Source organism: Aspergillus multicolor, assembly GCF_047715735.1.
Source record: "Aspergillus multicolor strain CBS 133.54 unplaced genomic scaffold BDW74scaffold_2, whole genome shotgun sequence".
NCBI lineage: Eukaryota > Fungi > Ascomycota > Eurotiomycetes > Eurotiales > Aspergillaceae > Aspergillus > Aspergillus multicolor.
The window spans coordinates 577847-596756 of record NW_027395953.1 but is presented as its reverse complement, the minus strand read 5'-3'; the positions used below and the strand labels follow the sequence as shown (position 1 = coordinate 596756).

General features: G+C 51.7%; 6 protein-coding genes across 6 annotated transcripts; 2 read left to right on the top strand and 4 right to left on the bottom strand.

The window, feature by feature from the left end:
* Nucleotides 1-407: 407 nt before the first annotated feature.
* BDW74DRAFT_165177 (uncharacterized protein) lies at nt 408-3465 on the bottom strand (the record flags this gene model as incomplete). The annotated part of the gene is made up of 9 exons (XM_073726386.1): nt 408-545; nt 579-1535; nt 1589-1953; nt 1999-2092; nt 2173-2286; nt 2370-2485; nt 2582-2996; nt 3042-3347; nt 3451-3465. 9 exons carry the CDS (start codon nt 3463-3465, stop codon nt 408-410), a joined length of 2520 nt encoding a protein of 839 aa, XP_073588525.1.
* Nucleotides 3466-4285: 820 nt separating this feature from the next.
* BDW74DRAFT_173291 (uncharacterized protein) lies at nt 4286-4633 on the top strand (the record flags this gene model as incomplete). The annotated part of the gene is made up of 1 exon (XM_073727769.1): nt 4286-4633. The coding sequence occupies one exon, from the start codon at nt 4286-4288 to the stop codon at nt 4631-4633; it is 348 nt and encodes a 115-aa protein (XP_073588524.1).
* Nucleotides 4634-4735: 102 nt separating this feature from the next.
* BDW74DRAFT_143767 (2-isopropylmalate synthase) lies at nt 4736-7101 on the bottom strand. The gene is made up of 4 exons (XM_073722910.1): nt 6951-7101; nt 6747-6891; nt 5110-6699; nt 4736-5057 (listed from the first exon to the last, which is right to left on the bottom strand). Exons 1-4 carry the CDS (start codon nt 6956-6958, stop codon nt 4854-4856), a joined length of 1947 nt encoding a protein of 648 aa, XP_073588523.1. The 5' UTR covers nt 6959-7101; the 3' UTR covers nt 4736-4853.
* A 2964-nt stretch (nt 7102-10065) lies between these two features.
* drs1 (putative ATP-dependent RNA helicase DRS1) lies at nt 10066-13305 on the bottom strand. Its single transcript, XM_073722909.1, has 3 exons — nt 11471-13305; nt 10220-11412; nt 10066-10166 (listed from the first exon to the last, which is right to left on the bottom strand). The coding sequence occupies exons 1-2, from the start codon at nt 13190-13192 to the stop codon at nt 10717-10719; spliced, it is 2418 nt and encodes an 805-aa protein (XP_073588522.1). The 5' UTR covers nt 13193-13305; the 3' UTR covers nt 10066-10166; nt 10220-10716.
* Nucleotides 13306-13581: 276 nt separating this feature from the next.
* On the bottom strand, nt 13582-15821 carry BDW74DRAFT_44206 (GNAT family N-acetyltransferase). Its single transcript, XM_073732797.1, has 3 exons — nt 15340-15821; nt 13763-15289; nt 13582-13707 (listed from the first exon to the last, which is right to left on the bottom strand). The coding sequence occupies exons 1-3, from the start codon at nt 15525-15527 to the stop codon at nt 13644-13646; spliced, it is 1779 nt and encodes a 592-aa protein (XP_073588521.1). The 5' UTR covers nt 15528-15821; the 3' UTR covers nt 13582-13643.
* A 1052-nt stretch (nt 15822-16873) lies between these two features.
* On the top strand, nt 16874-17709 carry BDW74DRAFT_173287 (ADP-ribosylation factor-like protein 2; the record flags this gene model as incomplete). Its single annotated transcript, XM_073727768.1, has 6 exons — nt 16874-16932; nt 16984-17094; nt 17149-17165; nt 17215-17360; nt 17429-17509; nt 17578-17709. 6 exons carry the CDS (start codon nt 16874-16876, stop codon nt 17707-17709), a joined length of 546 nt encoding a protein of 181 aa, XP_073588520.1.
* Nucleotides 17710-18910: the final 1201 nt, after the last annotated feature.

Below are 18910 nucleotides of genomic sequence, written 5' to 3'. Positions count from 1 at the left end.
ATAGTGTTCGTGTTGGTTTTTGCTCAGCTCCCAGAAAACCCTAACCGAACCTTCGCTGGCGATCAACTTAAGTCCTAACTATCTTAGGGTAAGTTATCATGTACAGAGATATTCTGAAAGGAATATTGAAATCAAGTAAGCATTATATCTCGAATTTGTTCGAGAACAACTATGAAACGCTGCGTCCGTTGCTCCTTCCCCATCCAGCAGTTGCCCCCTTCGCTCCTTCCTAAAATGCGACGGGAATACCGCCATCTAGAACGGCAGAGGCGATGGTAAGCACTAGACCCGCGCAATCGCTCCTTCCTTATTTAGTACCCCCTTGTGCCTTCCTGACTTGGTTTCCCCTCGTGCCTTCCTTGAATGAATGTCAACTACATACCTAGGTGATTGACCGTACCCAATCATCAATCGATGAACCGACTCTCCGGCGGACCCAATGCACTTCCCTTCAATCCCCCCAAGTCAATCAAATGTCTCTGAAGTACAACTCCGGGCTCCAGGAGCCACAGATTCAGCGTCTGCGCTCCAACGCCCACGTCCACCTCGGCCGTCACGTTCTACCCGCCCTGGATAACCGCCGTATCCCAGTCCGGTGGTTCCGTTCCAGCATCGTAGTCGGGAAACACGTGCTTCGTCTGCACTTCGTTCTCGTCAATGGAGTATGCAACCTTTAACGGTCTTGTTGGGTCGAAGTCTAGGATGCCGCCGAGGAGGAGGATGAGTGTTGCCTTGGGGGCGCGGGAAAAGGTGTAGATGTTGTTTGTTAGCTTGGGTTCTGTCGAGGGGTACTGGGAGGGTGCTGTGTCGGGCCACAGCTTGAGGGCTGAGAGGGTGCGGCCGTAGTAGGGTAGGTCTATGTAGGAGACCCCCTGGCGGGATTCGGATTGTGTGTAGTGGATTAGTTCGATAGCGATGACGCCGTTGGATTCGATGTGACCGGGGCTGGCTAATGAATAAGGGATCGAGGTTTTGTTTACGGGGAGAGTGGCTGTGGCGGCTGTTATTGTAGATATTGTGTTGTTGCCTGTGCTGTTGGTGGTTCGGGAGACGTTTAGGGCTACCCAGGTTAGACCGCTGGGTGCACGGTCCCAATCGAAGGTGATGACGGCGCGAACGTCGGAGTTTCCTCCGGATGTAAGTGTTCCAGCTGAGTTTGTCACTGAGGCGTAGGAGACATTGGACTCAATCTTGTATGAGAATGTACCGTTTGAGCGAGTGAAGATGTCAATGTACCGAGTTTCCACGAGAGGCATATAGAGGTCAACAGAGCGGAGGATTATAGGCTTGTCGCTTTGTGCTGTATTGAGGCCCTGGCCTGTTATGCCTAAGATGTCAACATCTTTCGAGTCCTCATCCCCTATCCAAGAGGTATTGGGCATTATGTTCTGGGGAGGAAAGTTGCGATTTGTGTAGCCAATATGCGGGTTCGACATAGCACCATTCCATTTGCCATTGAAGAGAGAATGGTATCGTTTCGTTATAGCGGCATCAGTGGCAAATGCTTCCAGAGATCGTTTGGCTAGCTTGTTGTGCTTGTGCGCAGTTGGCTCTTATAGAGATCGCCCAGATGCTTTGTGATATACACTTCCATCACTGTCTTTCCCGCGAGGACGGGGTGGAGAACGAGCTCGAAGAAGCTTCTCTGAATCAGTGGTTCGAGCGTGTCATAAGTCTCCTGAGCTAGAGCAAGAAGATCCTCCCATTCCTGGAGTATATTCGCTGCTTCATCGTAGTTCAAGGTGCTGAAAGCGAAAGGGCTCATGGATAGTGTCTCGTACTTGCGGCGACTAGTCAGGAGACCGTAAACATTGTATATCTCTGTTACTGCATCTGCAACGCCCGGTCCAAATTCCCTTGTGGCCCATCGCTTCAGCCATTTGGTTGTACCATCAGGCGTCTCGAAAGCGGACATGTCGTAGGCCATGTCCAGAAGAAGTTCATGGGTACCTCCTAGTCAAAGTGAGTTCCCAGGCATGACCGAGAAAAGGGGGAGACGTACAAATCCTTTCAAATCTTGGATATTGGCAATCCAAATGTTACGCGCTTTCCTTTCGTAGGCAATATAGAGCTGCTCCCATGCCTTGACAAGCTGCTTTGAATTAATCCACTCATAGCTACGAGGACTTCCCGCGTAGCCGAAGTGGTAGTATATGCCGGCACCTGCGGCACATGTTGCTCATTTGGTAAAGGGACTTGGAGGAGATTGCCAAAGTTATCGTCTGCCCACAGCAGGGTGACTAGCTCAGAGACATTCATCCCGGCCTGCCAGTATTTGCCAACTTCCTGGGCATTGTTAGACAGGAGATCCGCAGAAGAAAAGTAAACTGACCTTGTAAAGCGCCCAAGTTTGAGGCACCCCCCCCCACCCCCCCTGGTGGTGTTGAGACAGTATCCTCAATGATGGCTTGTTGAACCTGGATGATTTCCTCCAGTTGAGTGGAATTGAGCGTTGGAGACTCACGATCCCCATCACCTCGCATTCCTATCGTGTATAGCGTTTCCCAGCTCTTAGAGCGTTCCACCCCTTCCTGCATAAACTCGGTCACGCCCTGCTTGTTCACAGTCTAGTCCCAGTTACCGTCCAGGCGTCTCTGCTGCTCATAGTATGACCGCGTCATTGGTTCGTGGTGACTCGTGCCCATGATAATCCCGTACTCGTCTGCAAGCTCGCCATTCTTCGAATCCTCCAGGTAGAACGAGTTATACTGCTTCATAGCCGGCCAGAGGTAGTTTGCCTTGAGCCGAAGCAGCAGCTCAAATAAAAGCACGCAGAAATCGCTTGTGAAGTGAGACCCTGTCGAGGTTTGTGGAAATCTGCGCTCTGCCCAGTCTATAAGTTGCCACTCATCATTGATAAAGACTCCACGATACTTGACGGATGGTGACCCTTGGATTCGATCATGACCAGAGTTCAGGTAAATCACATCTTTTGTCTTGACGGTCACATCTGCCCACCAGTACCAAGGCGATACACCGATGGTTTTTGAGATGTCCTAGATGCCGTATATCGTGCCCCGTCTATCGCTACCTGCAATGACCAGAGCCTGGGAAGTGCCATTGATAGGGTCGTTGACGACAGCTTGAACATATGACTCCCATTGTCCTTTGATTTCGGAGACGTCGAGTTTGCCAGCACCGACGAGCCGGTCGATCAGGGTCGTGCCGACCGTCCCAACGATAACAGGAACACCACTCCGTTGGATATTCGAAAACGTGGTGTTCTGGTGTACGATGCCATTTAAACCCATTACTCGCCCGAAATCCAGGGCTAGATCGCTGGCTGCTCGAGCGACACCCTTGTACTCATCGGGAGCTACCCAGATATCAACAGGAGACCCATCGGCCTCGGCCAAGACAGCAGAGCCAGAGTCGAATGATAGGACCTGACACTGGCAAGAACGGAAGAGAAGCACGAATAGTGCCGCATATCCTGGGTGAGAGGAGAACATCGTTGTGGTCCATGGTGTAGTGTAACATATGCCGCAGAACACCGTCTATATACACCCGTCCACTCCCTCATATGTCGGCGGACGGGTATTGAAACGGCCATTTTGCGTTCCCTGAGGCAATTGATGGAATACAGATAGATTTCAGCTTCAGGGCTCGGTGTATAATTTGGCCGGCTTACTATGAGGCCGATCCTGGTTGCAGAAGCATTGGCGAGACATCGGGATGTGGACAAGCCAATTGAACCTGGGTACTCTGATAGAACATTGTCGATCACCCTCTGATTCCACCAATGATACAACCATGCTCAGGACCCTGATTGTCCCGCTGGGTCGGGGCAGATAGCTGATAGACGCTGTGAGAGCGGAAATGGAGGAAAGAGACAGATATCGGAAGGAAAAGCAGTCGCCCCAGGTCGGCCGTCATCAGTCGGGCATGGCTTCTACCCACCAATACGAGCAGGACTTCAAAGTTTTTGCAATGCCTCACTGTCTCACTCTATAGTCAAATCATCTCCAATACTTCGATATCGATCTCTAAGATATCACATCCACAACGTACCTCCAATAGCCGGCTGGCTGCCTGGGGAATACGAGGAATCGGTGTCTTTAGATGGCCAGCACCGCATCGAATACGAGCGAGCCTCATCCAAGACCGGCTTTCTCTGCGTCGGACATGGACTTGGAGGATGATTGACGGCATATAAATACCAAGAAGCAAGCAGAGAGAGGGAGGAAGCCCTCACTCCCAACTTCATACCTCGTCCTCAACCCAAACAAGCTTCTGAAAGAACAACATACCTCGGACGATTAAAGTCAGCTCAAAATAAACCAAAATGTACCTCACTACGCTCACAGCAACAATCTTCGTCCTTGTTACCTCTACCGCAGCCCAAAACATCTGCGCCCCCGGCTCCATCGGCGTCGGCATCGCCCCGAGTATAGCGACTGACACGTACTCACTCATCGTCGACAGTACCTGCGGGGTTATCGACTCGCGCGTCGGACATGGAGAGCTCTGCGGGACCTATAACCAGGGATCGGAAGTGGAATGTGTGGATGACACCGAGAGTGCGGTTGCGAGTGTAGTTACGTCGGATGGCGTGTATGGGGACTGTGTGGCTGTTAGGGAGGTCTGCTATGTGCAGCCCGGGTTTGCGATTCAGTGGTGCTGTGGTGTTTAGGTTAATGTTTTAGGGGAAGGTGGACTAGCTGGAACAGAGTGTAGGGGTTAGGATCTGGTACGCGGAGAGGCGATGCAGGTTGGAATGATATCTATTTTTGGACAACCAGAATGCATTATCAAATCATATGTACTGGTATATAGTAAGGGATGTACTTTTGTCTTACTGCAACGCTGCCCCAAACGAAATAAAACGTAAGCAAATATGCACTCAGAGGTCATTACTGACCGGCCGCCTTTTTCGTCAAAGCTTCCAGGTCTACTGTGGGCTTGGAGTCAGACTGGCCCTCGGAAAGGTTGGCAACGGCAACCCCAGCACCGTTAGAGCCGGCGAGCTGCTCCAGCGCTTGAAGGTCCTCGTCGGTAAGGGTGTTGGAGCGCATAGGGCGGAAAGGAGCAGGGGAACCAGCCCGGCTCGTAAGGAACTTGACGCACGATTAGCAAATCTGGATTGATGAAGAGGGAAGCTAAACTTACAGAGCTAGCAGCGCTCAGGAGGGCAATCAAACTGGCCTGGACAACATCCTGGTGGATACCAACACCCCACACTTGCTGTTGGCTACCGGCTGCACTGCAGTGGATGTATGTGGCAGCCTTGACGTCCCTACCCTTGGCGGCACCGCCACCTATCGAGTGCTCCTTGTAGTCGATGACATCGAGATCGATACCGAGGGATGCAAGGGCGTTGGCGAGAGAGGAAAGGGCACCGTTTCCGACACCGGTAATGGCGTGCTGGAGGCCATCGATCTCGACGATACCGGTGAAGCGACGCTTGAGGTTCTTGGTGTTGAGCGCTTTGCCGGGTTCTGGGGGAGCGGGGGATTGCGAGCGGTCCGTGGTGATGTTGTAGTCGACCAGGTTGAAGCGGGGGTTGGACTTGAGGTGGTAGGCGTCCTCGAAGAGAGTGACGATCTCGCTGGGTCGCAGCTCGCGGTTCGCTTCTTCTGTGCGCTTCTGGACGATCTTGCTGAACTCGACCTGGAGTGCGCGTGGGAGATCCAGCTCCAGACTGCGCAGAATAACCCAGGCGGCTCCGCCCTTGCCGCTTTGTGAGTTGACACGGATGACGGCCTCGTAGGTTCGTCCAATGTCCTGAGGATCCAGGGGGAGGTAGGGAATTTCCCACTTGATGTCGTCGGAAGCTCCGGCCTCCTCGCGGAGCTTGAATCCCTTCTTGATAGCATCCTGGTGACTACCGCTGAAGGCGCAAACAACCAGCTGACCACCGTATGGCCATCGCTCGTTGACGGGAATCTTGTTGCTCTCTTCCACGACCTTGATGACGGCGTTGATGTCTGAAAAGTCGACCTTGGGCGAGATACCCTGTGTGTAAAGGTTCAGGGCAAGAGTGACGAGATCGACGTTACCGGTTCGCTCGCCGTTGCCGAACAGAGTACCCTCGACTCGTTGAGCACCCGCCATCTGAGCCAACTCAGCGGCGGCAATGGCACAGCCACGGTCGTTGTGGGGATGAACGGATACTACGTACTTCTCGCGCTCTGAAACCTTGCGGCAGAAGTACTCAATCTGATCAGCAAAAACGTTGGGTGTGCTCATCTCGACGGTGGCAGGGAGGTTGAAGATGATAGGGCGCTCCTCGGTGGGCTCCCACGCAGCCTTGACGGCCTCGCAGACCTCCGCGGCGAATTCAGGCTCGGTGTCGGAGAAAGTCTCGGGGGAGAACTCGAGCTGCCAGTCGGTGCCCGCGGTCGAGGGGTCATCCTTCGTGATAGATCGTGCGTACTTTGTGCAGCGGACGGCCATTTCCAAACTCTTCTGCTTGTCCATGTTGAAGACAATCCGTCGGAAACACGGACTCGTGGCGAGGTAAATGTGCAGAATGGCCTTCTTGGCTCCCTTGAGGGAGTCAACTGTGCGGCGGATCAGGTCCTCACGGCAGGGAGAGAGGACTTGGAGCCAGACATCGTCGGGAGTCAGGCCGGGGGTCTCAACGAGGCTGCGGGTGAAGTCGAAGTCGATCTGGGAGGCGGAGGGGAAAGAAACCTCGATTTCCTTGTAGCCAATCTCGACGAGCATCTTGAAGAAGCGGAGTTTTTGTTCGCCATCCTGTACAATGTTAGTCTATCAAACACAGGAATCTGCAGGGATCGTACCATAGGATCAGGCAGACTCTGGTTGCCATCGCGCAGGTCAGTGGCCAGCCACCGCGGAGGCTTGTCGATTGTCTTGTCGGGCCATTGGCGATTTGGCAGGTTCAGAGGCTTGAATGGCCTGTATTTCTTGGAGGGATCTTTGAGCCTTTTTTCCGGGTTAGCTAATCTGATCGCTTGAATTATTGGCGACGCAGGGATGCGTACATAGGCATGATTGTGGTTGTGAACCCGGCCGGTGGGGAGAGACGCGGGGAAGAACAAAGATGGACGTCTGGATAGACGGGGAAGAGGGAAAAGCAGGAACTTGAAGGAAAAGAAAAGGACAAATTAGACCAGCAATTGAGACTATATTTCAAAGAGCCAGTGAGTCACTCGTCAATTCCAATGGCGGTCGAAAAAATCAAATGTTTTCAGCTGCAGGGGCCGATCCGATGGCGGGGAGCATCAGTTTGGGATGATTTCATAACGTTCCAAGGTTGCGGGGCATCGAACTGGCTGCCTTTGAAGCCACTCTTTTACAGGACAGAGTAATCAATCAGCGAAAAGACATTGACGGTGTCCAAGTTGATATTGTTCCTATAACCAAAGTACTATATACCGAGTCTACATTCATTGTGCTGTATATTGTCACTGTCTTCTTTATCACAGAGTACTACCGTACTACTGAGTCACTGGCATGGGCCGATACCGGTAGCCAGCGGAGCCACGACATCGGCCTGGCCTGCAACCAACCTCCAAGACCAAGCGCCGCGAATATCCGATCTAAACCGCTTCCTTTTCCATAGCGTAGGCTCGTAGCCAGACATCTCTCGCGCCCGATTTACAGATTACCATGAGACCTTCGAATGTCGAGGCTAGTCTGTTACCGGCCAACACGCGTCATGACCACTCCCGGTCCTGTCCTGTTTCGGAGAGTGGGAATCGCCAGCGGACCAAAAGTACGGAGTACCTTAGATTGACGCATGCTGCCAGTCCTTCCAATCGTCCTCCGTACATGGTCAAAAGGTCTGGTTTGAAAAGGACAAAGATATCTCTGCAGAGAGCCGCATCTTGACTTCAGCCGAATATATCCTGCATAATGCAGGGTCACAAGCCTCATGGTTGACCTGGTGGCCATGGTATAGTGTCCGGTTAGGGCTATCCTACACTCTTTCGTGGCAAGCCACCCTGTATCAGATTAGGACAGCTGAACCAAATAGTTTAGAGCTGCCTATAGTGGTACCCGAACCATCGTGCCACCGGCAAGCTGCTGCGTATCACGAATGTGGACACAATTCCTATGTACAGGTCAAAGTATACCCCAGTCGGCTAGCTGTTCAGGGCGATGAGCTCGACGTGCTCCCCGTCGTGGAAACTGTTCCAGAGCTAGCTTTGCAGGGACGAAGAGGTCTTAGTGTGAGTAGACAATTCGGCCGTCTGAGTGATTCATTCCCGCACAGACATCACCGAGGACTTGATCACCTTCACCGACGCTGCCTTAACAGTACAGAGTTCTACCAACTCTTCGTATACGCGGTGATAATAGTATTCTATCTGTGAGCGTGCCTAAGCCAAGTCACCACAAGATCTGAACGTCGCCTCAACCAGGATATGTGTACCCACTGAATGGGGAGTGGTTCTCGAAGGACGCGGGAACCTGCGCATCAAGATGATTGTATGCGACCAGAAACTTGCTGCATTTAATGGTGGTGGTGTAGCAACCTATTTGGGGATTCCACCGTCTGAGGGCGTGTTTGATAAGGTCAGCGTTGCCGAGACAGTGGTTACGAAGCTGCGTTCTGGCTTGACATCCTACTATCAATCAGCCAAAGGGTGTGACAGACTGTCAGGCCTGGGTAGCAATCTCCCTTGTCTTGCAGGACCCAGAGCATTGGCAGTCAGACTGAGTGAGATTCGAGTGCACAATGTTCACGAAGCAAACAATGACCTACTGGGATCACCCTTGTTGAAGGCGTCCAGGGGAATCCTGTGAATTGGTCTTTAAAGAGTGGGTATGGTGTCAGAGCCAGGTTTATGGCTAGTGACTCTGCCTTGAAGAAGGTGAAGACAAGGAAGTTGTCTATGCATGATGTGAAAGATTGTTTCATCAATAGGGGTGGGTGGCTGAGTGAATAAACCTGCCAATTGTTCCTGGCTCTGGGAATGTTGATTAATCCTGAAGCCTAGAAGGACTTCGGCCGTGTTGGCGAGAACGGCGAGATCATCTTGGAGGGCTATGACGGAAAGCAGCGTGGACGTGTGGAGAATGGGGAGCTTATGCTCAAACTGAATCTTGATTGATATTTGGCTAGTCGACGCTATTGGCACGCCCACTCTCGGCTTGGCGTTGCGATTGTCTCTATTTGTGCTTTTGATTACTGAAGTATGTGGTGGGAGGACATTTCTTGACTGGATCGTATCTACTTTCCTGATGTTGTTACCAGGAGATTGACTACTACGTACCATATTCTGCTGTTTGCTATTCACACACAGACCTCTTCCATATCAGTAAACCAAGTAAAGTAGATAGTCAAGCTCTGCCTCAATGCTCTACCCACTAACCATCATGTCTAACAGCTCACGTCTTCCCTCCATTAACCAACGAATCCCCAGCCCCAAACGTCTTCCTAGGAGGCAACTCCACAAGCCCTTTACTAACCTTCGTCCTAAACTGCAGCACCTTCAAAAGCGAATACACCGTCGTCAACATCGGCACCGGCACCCCAAGTCTCTGCCCCTCCCTAACAGCCTCCCCAACAATAACCTCCATCTCCATGTAATTCCCCTTCTCTATATCCTGCTGCATGCTCGGCCGGAAGTACCCATCCAGCGGGTCCCCATGTAGCGAAACATCCTCCTGATCAGCTGCGAGCTGGTACCCCGCCGCCCTAGCAACACTCTTCACCTCCAGCATAACCGGAAGAAGAAGTTCCTTCACGGCAGATCCCGTAAGTCGTAACTTAGACGTATCCATGCCCGTAATCGCACAGAGCGAGTTATACGAGGCATTGTATACGAGCTTGCGCCAGCGCATGAACTGCACGTCCTTGCTGTACTCACCCGTCGCTTTGCCGGAGGCATTGTACAGCTCCGCAAAGTGTTCTGCGGCTTTATGTTCGACATCAACGGATAGGTTCGGGTTGCGGAATGCGCCGATGATCAATGTGTCGTGATCCTGGTGGAAGATCTCGCCGGGTCGCAGCTCGGACGAGTTCATGCGTGATATACCGGAGACCACGACGTTGTTTGGGAAGGCCGCGATGATGGGCTTCTCGATGTTGATCCCGTTTTGCACGAGCACGATGAATGTGTGGCCTGGTGTGATTGCGGGGGCGATGATATCGGCGACGGTGGGCGGGATGTCGGGGATGTTCTTTGTGCAGACGACGACGTAGTCGAAGGGAGCTGTGCCTGCTAGGACAACTGGGACGTTTCTTGTGACTATCACTTGTTAGGAAGAGAACCCGTTGCTGGTGGGATAGAGAAGAGCGTACTGGATGTAGGTCTCCAGCTGTCGATTTGGCCGTGGTCGCAGGACCAGATCTTGAATCCGCGCTCGTTGACGAGGTCATAGTTGGATCGGAGCACACCGGTTACTGTGGCCAGTCCACCTGCTTCAAGGTTGTATGCGGTCATGGTGCCTATCCCCCCGCATCCTACTACTAGGATATTGGACTTTGGTGTTGAGGCCATGGTTGGTAGCGATTGACTCGATCAGGATGAGAATCTGGGCAGTAGAAGAACCAGATGGGGCTCATGTTGGTATTTAAGGAGCAGCCAAGGATATTGGAGTAGACATTGGAGTAACATTTTGGAGAGCTGAATCTTGATGCTGGTGTTGGAGTAATCGCGTGTCGCGATAAGCTCGGCCGCAGACCCAACCCTAGGTTTGTTGTCAGCAGAAAATAGTCACAGTAGGGAACAGCTAAACGCAATGGAATGAGCTGGTATATTCAGGCAGCTAGTCTATACAGAAAGTCTATGCGATGCATTATTTCCTCCCCTTCCCTTTACCCTTGCCCTTCCCCTGCTTAGCCTTGCCGGCCCTGGGATCCTCACGCTCCGACTTATTCTTCTTCCTCCCCAGGCCCTCCTCCTGCCTCATCCTCGCATCGTCCAACCGCTTCTTATCCTTGTTGCTCAGCTTGATCTTTTCCTTCTTCCCAGGTCCGTTCAACTGCGTGGCTCCGTTTTTCTTCGCAACCCGCTTCTCCCTCTCCGTCTCGAACCACGTCCGCTTAGGCCTTGACTTGATCTCCGCCTCGTGCTTGATCAGGTTCTCTCCCTTCGTCACTTGCATCTCGGCCTGAGCGAGCTGCTTCTCCAGCTTCTCTTCTTCCAGCACGGCGTCAATCTCCTCTTCCATATCCTTGGCCTTAGAAGCCCATTTATCAGCAATAGAGGGTTCAACGACGCGGCTAACAATTTTGGCACCCTGGGTTTTACCGGCCTTGACAGCAGCCTTGACGACTTTGCGGTCTGGTTCGGCGGCGATTGTGCAGGCACGACCGGAGCGACCGGCACGGGCTGTTCGACCAACACGGTGAACGTAGATTTCGTGGCTTTGAGGGGCTTCGTAGTTGATGACTGTTTCGACACCCTTGATATCGAGACCACGAGAGGCCAGATCTGTGGCGAGGAGGAAGTTGACATGTCCGTCTCGGAAGCTTTCGACGCTTTTGATACGCTGTTACGTTACATGTTAGTGGCTGTTCTGGTGAACTTTGAAAGGTTTAGAGACATACCTGTTCTTGGCTCATGCTACCGTGAAGCTCTGCAGCTTTGAGGCCAAGGAGACCAAAAACGATGCGCACCCGGTGCGCTTCTTTCTTTTGTCGGAAGAAAACAATCACTCGGCCGGTGTAGACTTCCTTGCAGAGATGGAGGAGGTAGCCTAGGCGCTTGTCCTCGCGGCCAGGTCGCAGACGCACAAATTCTTGAACAAGCGTCAGGGCAGTGTTCTTCTTCGAGTCAACCATCAGCCGGACGGGGCGGTTCAATCCGACACGAATAAGCTTGTCGACGGAATCGGTCATAGTAGCGGAGAAAAGCATGGTCTGGCGGGACTTAGGGATGGTAGTAAGAATCTCGTTCAGCTCGTCTGCGAAACCGTCTTCGAGCATGCGATCGGCTTCATCGAGGACCAGAATCTCGAGCGTATCAACGGTGAAACTGGCGGAGTTGCGCATGTGGTCAATGAAACGACCAGGTGTGGCGATGATCACGTCCGGTCGCTTCTTGAGGATGTTCTCTTGCTCGCGTAGACTGAAACCTCCGACAAGCTGACAGAATGTGATGTCTGTGTAGGTAGCGAGCTTGGTGGCGACATTGTAACATTGCACCGCCAATTCACGGGTAGGCATGAGGATGGCGACACGGCTGGTAGGCACCTTTCGGGGACGGAAGAGGAGACGTTCGAGAATGGGCACGACGAAGGCGGCTGTCTTTCCTGAACCTGTCACAGCACTACCGACAATATCCTTTCCTAGCAAAGCCACGGGAATCGTCTTCTGTTGGATGGGTGTAGGGTTCGTGAAGTTGACGGCTGCGAGTCCACGGAGGATAGGTCGAGAGAGGTTGAATTCTTGGAATGATCGCTTAACGCCATTTGCCGTAGCATCTTCGTTGGTCTTTTCTTCCGGTGCAAAGAACGCCTTGCGCTTGGCTTCTTCCTCGGCGTCGACTTCGCTCTCGGCGTCCGACTCGGGATCGGAGCGGTCATCGTCTGGGTGGTTGACGGGCGTAGCAACAGAGTCGTTGTCGGATGCAGCATCGTCGTCGTCGTCATCCTCCGCTTCCTCGTCGCTTCCGTCCTCTTCTTCAGACTCGTCGTCTCCTTCGGCTTCCTCTTCCTCTTCCTCCACCCCATCAGCGCCCATTCCAAAACCATCCTTAGCAAGCAGCTCATCATCCTCGAAGTCCACAGACATAGCATCCTCCTCAACCTCAACCTCGTCCTCCTCATCCTCGCTCTCCTCAAGCTGCTTCTTCTTTTCCTTCTCGGCCTTCTTTGCAGCCTTCTCTTTCCTCCTCTCAATGATATCATCAATGTCAACTGCCTTCTTATCCCCACCCTTCTTCTCTCCATCTTCCTTTGATCCCCACCCGTCAAACTCAACAACTTCATTCACCACACCGCCAACATCAAACTCAAACTCCGAGTCAAGGGCGCCATCGTCTTCGCCAGCGTCCTGCTCCTCCTCTTCCTCCTCATCTTCTTCGCTTTCGGGCTCAACGGGCGCCTGCTTCCCCTTCTTCCCTTTTTGTTGCTTTCCCTTGGCTTGTTGTTGCTGCTTCACTTTTTTGTTCTTAGGCGCGGCGCTCTCAGCGGTCTCTCGCTTGCGCTTTTTACTCGATGACAATTCTGTGGCATCTTCGTCTTGGGGTTCGTCGAATCGGTCGTTCTCGTCGTCTGATAATGTGAGGACGAAATCGTCGTCTGCGCGCTTCTTCGTGATGGGGGCCATTTTGGCAGGAGGGGGAGGGAGCGGGGACAAGATTGAAAACTCCCACTATACGCTATAATTGGTAAAGGCGATCGGTTCAAAGCTCAACTTGGAGTTTTAAGCCTTCTTGGTCCTATTATCCCCCAGTTTGTTTCTTGGGACTATTTGGCGGCTGATCAAAAAAAAGTTTCAAATGTAAGGCGGTGGGAAAGTCTACATTGGCAGAAAGACGCCGCCTATGGAGCTCTGCCGGAGTTCGGACCGGAAACTGATTTGATTCGCTCTAGGTACAACCTCACTCAAGTTTCAACTGGTTTGGGTAGAGAGAGACCATTGGTCCCATCATAAGTAACAAATTTCAGCAAAGGACTAATTATCATATGCTTGCAGTCCGTTCGATCATAAATGCTGGATCACGCCCATTTTCCAAACCTGCAATTCCGTTGCGCATTCTTGAGATCAGGCTTTCCCTTTACATGAGGAATTTATTCGAATCACCTGGGCCGATCATGCGCACGAGGTACGCAACATTTACCCTGGGATGGTTAGGAGTCAAAAATATACTTGGCCTGGATGGTGTGGGAGACTCACAGGAAATTCTCCTTGATTCTGGCGCCGCGGAGCAATCCCTGCTCTTCGAACCTTCCACGCTCCTTTAGCCACTGCTTCACCCTCTTATGCTTGGATATGTCGCCGGCCTTCATGTCCACATAAGACAGAGTAAAGATAAGCCGAGCAAGTCGGCGCCGGCCCCCAGAGAAATAGCCAGACCGCTCCTCTTTCGATGCCTCGAACGAATATCCGCATTTCGGCGTATAAGTCGGGTCGCAGATCTCGAGGAGCTTGTCTAGGAGACATCTACCGATGCCTAGGCTCGTATGCTCATCAGCAACGTATAACTCCAACTCCGCCGTAAGGCGACTGGCCTCGTGACGGTCGAACTCTTGAGCCAGTGCATACCCCACCACTTTCTCGGTGCGACGTTCGACGGCGACGATGAACGGAAATTCGGCATTGCGAGCCTCTTCAATGCGTTCGCGCACTCTATTCTCATCAAGAGGATAGACGTTCGGGCTGTTGAATGTCTTGAGGGTGTACCAATTGTAAATCGCCATAAGCTCCGGGATGTCTTTGTCGATATTGACTGGTCGCAAATAGATATTGGCCACAGGGCTGTTCGGGCTGCGCAGGGGCTGACGGCGTGCCTCAAGTTCAGCCTGACGAGACATCAGCTTTCGGTGTTCTTCGGCTTCCTCTCGTTTTCTCTTTTTCAAGTTGAAGTTGTAGCAGTAGCCTGCCACAGTTTCATGCGCATGGATTAGGGATGTTTCGTCAATGGGATTCAAGACGGTTTCATAGTTGCGCATGTCTAATATGAACATGGCTGTCACGCCATCGGCGTGGGCCGAGCCATCGAAGAAAGCCTGCCGAAAGATGTCCACGGAGCATTCGCATTGGATAGTAGACTCCAGCCAAAGCTGCAACTGAGCACGCCAGGCAGTTTCGTCCTGTTCACCAAGCCGGCGTATGTCACGAGGGCAGTACTCCCAGTCTACAATGGCAGGGTCGGTCCAGCTGTTGTTCAAAACTCGAGCGACTTCGTTCTCTCTAGCGGAAGGACTGGCATGCTCTGCTAATCTCTCGCGATCGGCTTGGATCTTAGCCAAGACCCTCTCGTGTTCTTCAGCTGGACAAGGTACAAGCATGAGTTCCTTCTCCTGAAAAACTGGGAAAGCCTTGGGACACTTCTTGTAAGAGTCTTTGAACAGTCTCAAACGGGAGTCTAGCTGGCTTTTAAGCAGTGAAAAGTCCGTATTCTTGTTTGTTTCCGTGGAGAACATCTGCGACGATCCAGGCAGGTAGCTCGAATCCGGTATATCCTGGTCGACCGCGCGCAGTTCTTCTATCGCATGGTATGCTGCCGAAGTGGGATCTGTACCTGGGCCGTCTCTGCAGGTGGTAAGAACTTCTGGGCAGGCTGTAGGTTCAAAATTCGCAGCTCGATGGGCCTTGATCAAGATCTCCTTCTGCAGACGCTCCAGCTCATTCTCCACCTCTTTTCCCGGGCTGTTGTAGCGGTTCTCCTGCATCCCGAACGTCGGGCTGATGGGCTCATTGCTCTGGTAGTCAGCGGGGAGGCTGACTCCTTTATGCAAACCATCGCTCACTTGATTGGAATTCTGGGAGACTCTTCTGCGATCTGTGCTGAGGACCCCACCTTGCGTTGTTTGCTGCTCGGTTTGCGCTTGGTTGCACGACGAGCGAGGGCCACGGAGCTGTCTAGAGGGTCGTGGACCCTGTCGTGGCTCACTCGTTTTCCATCTAGAGGCACGGACCAAAACCTCATCCGATTCATTGCTTACGGCCATCTCGCTTTGTACCAGTATTTTATCTCCTATTATGTGTTAGTGTGGCTGATACCTCTGGCACTAATGGACCGCTTACCTGGTGAAATAACAGTTGGAGCCTTTGGTGTATTGGTCGGGGCCAATAAGGAAGACTTGAGGACCTGATCCAGCGAAGAGGAGGGATGGGGTGGATCTGGAACGTGATGAATCTCGATGCGTGGGATGCAGGGTTTCGGCGACTCCTCGACAGTCGGGGGAGGATTGTGTTCTGTTTTTGTTCTGATTGACAAAGCCTCTGCGCGTGTGAGAGGGATGCAAGGCCGAGGCTGGATTAAAGTGTTTTTTGTCTTGGAAGGGGTTGAATAGGAGCTGGAGGAAGTGGGAGATTCATTGAGGTTATTGAGTGTGAGGTTGGAGGGTGCAGCAGGAGGGGTTGTTGAGGCAGTTATCTCAAGTGAATGGGCCTGCTGGGCCTGGATCACTGAAGTGAGACTGGCTGGCTTTGAGGCAACTTCCGCATTCTCAAGCCCATGTGTGCTCTGGCTTGTGGAAGAAGAAACAGAAGAAGTTGACAAGCTAGAGGGTATCTCTTTCCCAATGGCACCTACAGGCTTGAAATGGGGGCTTTCCTTGGTGGTGAATAAAGGCGATCCTTGTCCAGATCTATACTTGTTCAGAAACTTCTCATTCTTGAACAAACTGTCTCTGGCAGCCACCATCTGGGCCCAAAGGTCCGGGCTATCACAGCCACTCTTTGCCATCTTCTCTCAAGGAATAGGAAACCCTGGTCTGTGGTTAGATTTGACTGGCGTGATTAATTGTGCATAGCTTGACCACGCTTACCTTTTGGTGTCTGCTGAAAAGGTCTTGAACGGGGATAATAGGAAGTGCAACAGCAGTGCAAAGTATCAACAAGCAAAGACAAGGAGATCAAGAAGAACCAAGGGCCTTTTATAAGACAATCCAAAGTACGCTATTATTGTTTGACTCATTCAGGTAGGAGTCAGGAGTGGATACCTAGAAAAGTACTCACTGAAGTAATGTGTTAGTGGTAGTATGAAGCCAAAGAGTAAACCAGGTCATTGAGTAAAGTCCGTGTCAAGAAACCGAACGAAGGACAGATGAGAAGAGCAGAAGAAGATGTAATGTGAGACTTAAGTTATTGTCTTCAATATCACAGTCATTTCTCAAGAAATGATGCTTTCGAATGACCATTGGACTGCTATTGCTGCTGGACGGTTGATACTGCTCGAGGGGCGCCATTTTGAGGGAAACCACTACCTACCTACCTAACAATCCATCTTCCCTCCACCACCCCGCCAAGAAGACATCTCAAGCAGTGTGTCCCTTTAAAATGCTGTCCATCCTAAGAAAAGCGAGATTGAAGGATAAGGAGATGCGAATTCTCATGCTGTAAACCCCCTCCTTGCCCGAAGACCCTGGGTGTCCGCTGATGAGCTACAGAGGGCTGGACAATGCGGGCAAGACGACCATCGTCAAACAAATCATGAAGGAAGATGTCACGACAGTAAGCCCAACGCTGGGCTTCATCATTAAAACAATAGATTTTGAGGGGTATTTCTCGAATTTCTATTTCTCTTCGTTCGGCCCTGCTAACCTTGCCTTCAGATATCGATTAAATATCTGTAAGGACGGCCCAACAGCGTGGCCACCCGCCCGCTAACGCTCGTTCAGGGGACGTCGGAGGCCAGAAAACACTGCGCTCATACTGGAAAAATTACTTTGAAAAGACAGACACATTAGTCTGGGTTGTGGACGCCACTGACCGGCTGAGGATAGAAGATTGTCGCGATGAACTTGCTGGTCTTCTGCTCGAAGAGGTACGGTGATGCCCGCCCGGAAAACCTTTGCCCGCTTGGGGTTCCAACACGCTTACCACAACGAGCAGCGTTTAATGGGCGCCAGCCTGTTAGTCTTCCTCAACAAAACTGATGTGGAAGGATGCATGACCGAGGACGAGGTCAGGGTGGTGAGTTGCTTTTTTTTTTCTTGCCCTGTTCGAGATCGAACCGCGTTACTTTCTAACTTTTGCTGCAGAACCTCGACTTAGACTCGATCAAAACACATAAGTGGACTATCCTGCCTTGCAGCGCGATGACAGGAAGCAATCTGCTCGAGGGTCTGAACTGGGTCGTGCAGGACGCGAAGGACAGGTTATTCCTCTACTGAGCATGAGTCTTCTACCGTATGTACGGCGATTTCTCGGCATTTCAGTGGTTTCACCCACTTCTACCTGGATAGAAGACTTGTATGAAACATAATGAGGCCATGACTGTTGATTGGATGAGAATAATGAATGTCGGTGTTTTTCTTTGGAAATGATTCCCTGGTTGTGGTGTGAGGTGCTTATTCTACTCGTTATGGATTGTCAGCCGACAGATATGTATTCGCGAACCGTTCATACCGTACAGTCCGTTTCTAACCCAGCATTCAGCAGGGCTTCGTGGAGCATAGTAGCCCAATATAGGGCGGCCAAAGCCGAATCCAGATAAAGAACCCGTCTATGAGGCTGCAACAGAATGGGTGGTCCTTGATTTCAATGGGATACTGCTCAAAGTATCCATGGTCCGACTCGCCGCTAAACAGGGTTTGACTTTCTTGACGTTAACTCGATTGAGACTCTTGGGTAAATAATAGGGAGAGCTGGAGCCTGGCACTGACCCCCTGTATCACTCCGGGGCGCGAATCACATTCAACTTTGTCAAGGATGTTCAGAGTCTTGTCGTCATTGTGAGAAACTCATCTTCGGTCAGGCTGTACTCCACAACATCAGCCGAGCGGGAAACGTAAACAATCTACCGTGTCTAGAAAGATCAAAACAACCGAGGTGAGGACATGAAACGGTGCCGCTGCCGGTTGAGGTTTTAGAGATGCAGAGATCTAGACCCAAGAGCATGACTATATGGGAGCCATGCTGTATCAGACTGGCCGTGGTGAGATAATTTAAGAGTAGACTAGACGGTGGGGCGGCGACAAGGGCAGCTGAACCTGCTTCACTCCGAGGGCCTCAAGTGCGAGTAAGAAAAGATGAGAAAAGGCGGAGAAGGCGTGACCATTGTGTAGGATCGTCGTAATAATAATCAGGATCCGAGCAGACGAACGGGCAATGCCACGCTCATTCCCTTTCTATAATCCATCATCTCCTCACGCTCTTGTACCCTAGACCTTTCTTTCCATCCCTCTGACTCTATCCCTTCCACCCAATTCCTCCCCACCTTGCATTTCACTCTCTGCATCCCACGTAATTCCTAGGCCCGCACTACGATCTTTTGACCGGCCTGGTAATTTTTGCTTTTTTACTCCTGTCTTTCATTCTGAAAATTTTTGCATCCCTCACTTGGCTTCACCCTCAGTCCCTTCGATCGGCCCC

What these genes read in the sequence shown, in the direction of transcription:
- BDW74DRAFT_143767 (XM_073722910.1), bottom strand. An exon ending in AGAGTCTGCCTGATCCTATG is followed by an intron (nt 6,700 to 6,746) that starts GTACGATCCCTG and finishes AACATTGTACAG; the next exon opens with GATGGCGAACAAAAACTCCG. An exon ending in TCCTGAGCGCTGCTAGCTCT is followed by an intron (nt 5,058 to 5,109) that starts GTAAGTTTAGCT and finishes TCGTGCGTCAAG; the next exon opens with TTCCTTACGAGCCGGGCTGG.
- drs1 (XM_073722909.1), bottom strand. Translation starts at nt 13,192, where the DNA reads ATGGCCCCCATCACGAAGAAGCGCGCAGACGACGATTTCGTCCTCACA. An exon ending in GTAGCATGAGCCAAGAACAG is followed by an intron (nt 11,413 to 11,470) that starts GTATGTCTCTAA and finishes GTAACGTAACAG; the next exon opens with CGTATCAAAAGCGTCGAAAG.
- BDW74DRAFT_44206 (XM_073732797.1), bottom strand. Translation starts at nt 15,527, where the DNA reads ATGAATCGGATGAGGTTTTGGTCCGTGCCTCTAGATGGAAAACGAGTG. An exon ending in TCTCCCAGAATTCCAATCAA is followed by an intron (nt 15,290 to 15,339) that starts GTGAGCGATGGT and finishes TGACTACCAGAG; the next exon opens with CAATGAGCCCATCAGCCCGA. An exon ending in AGAATCAAGGAGAATTTCCT is followed by an intron (nt 13,708 to 13,762) that starts GTGAGTCTCCCA and finishes TAACCATCCCAG; the next exon opens with GGTAAATGTTGCGTACCTCG.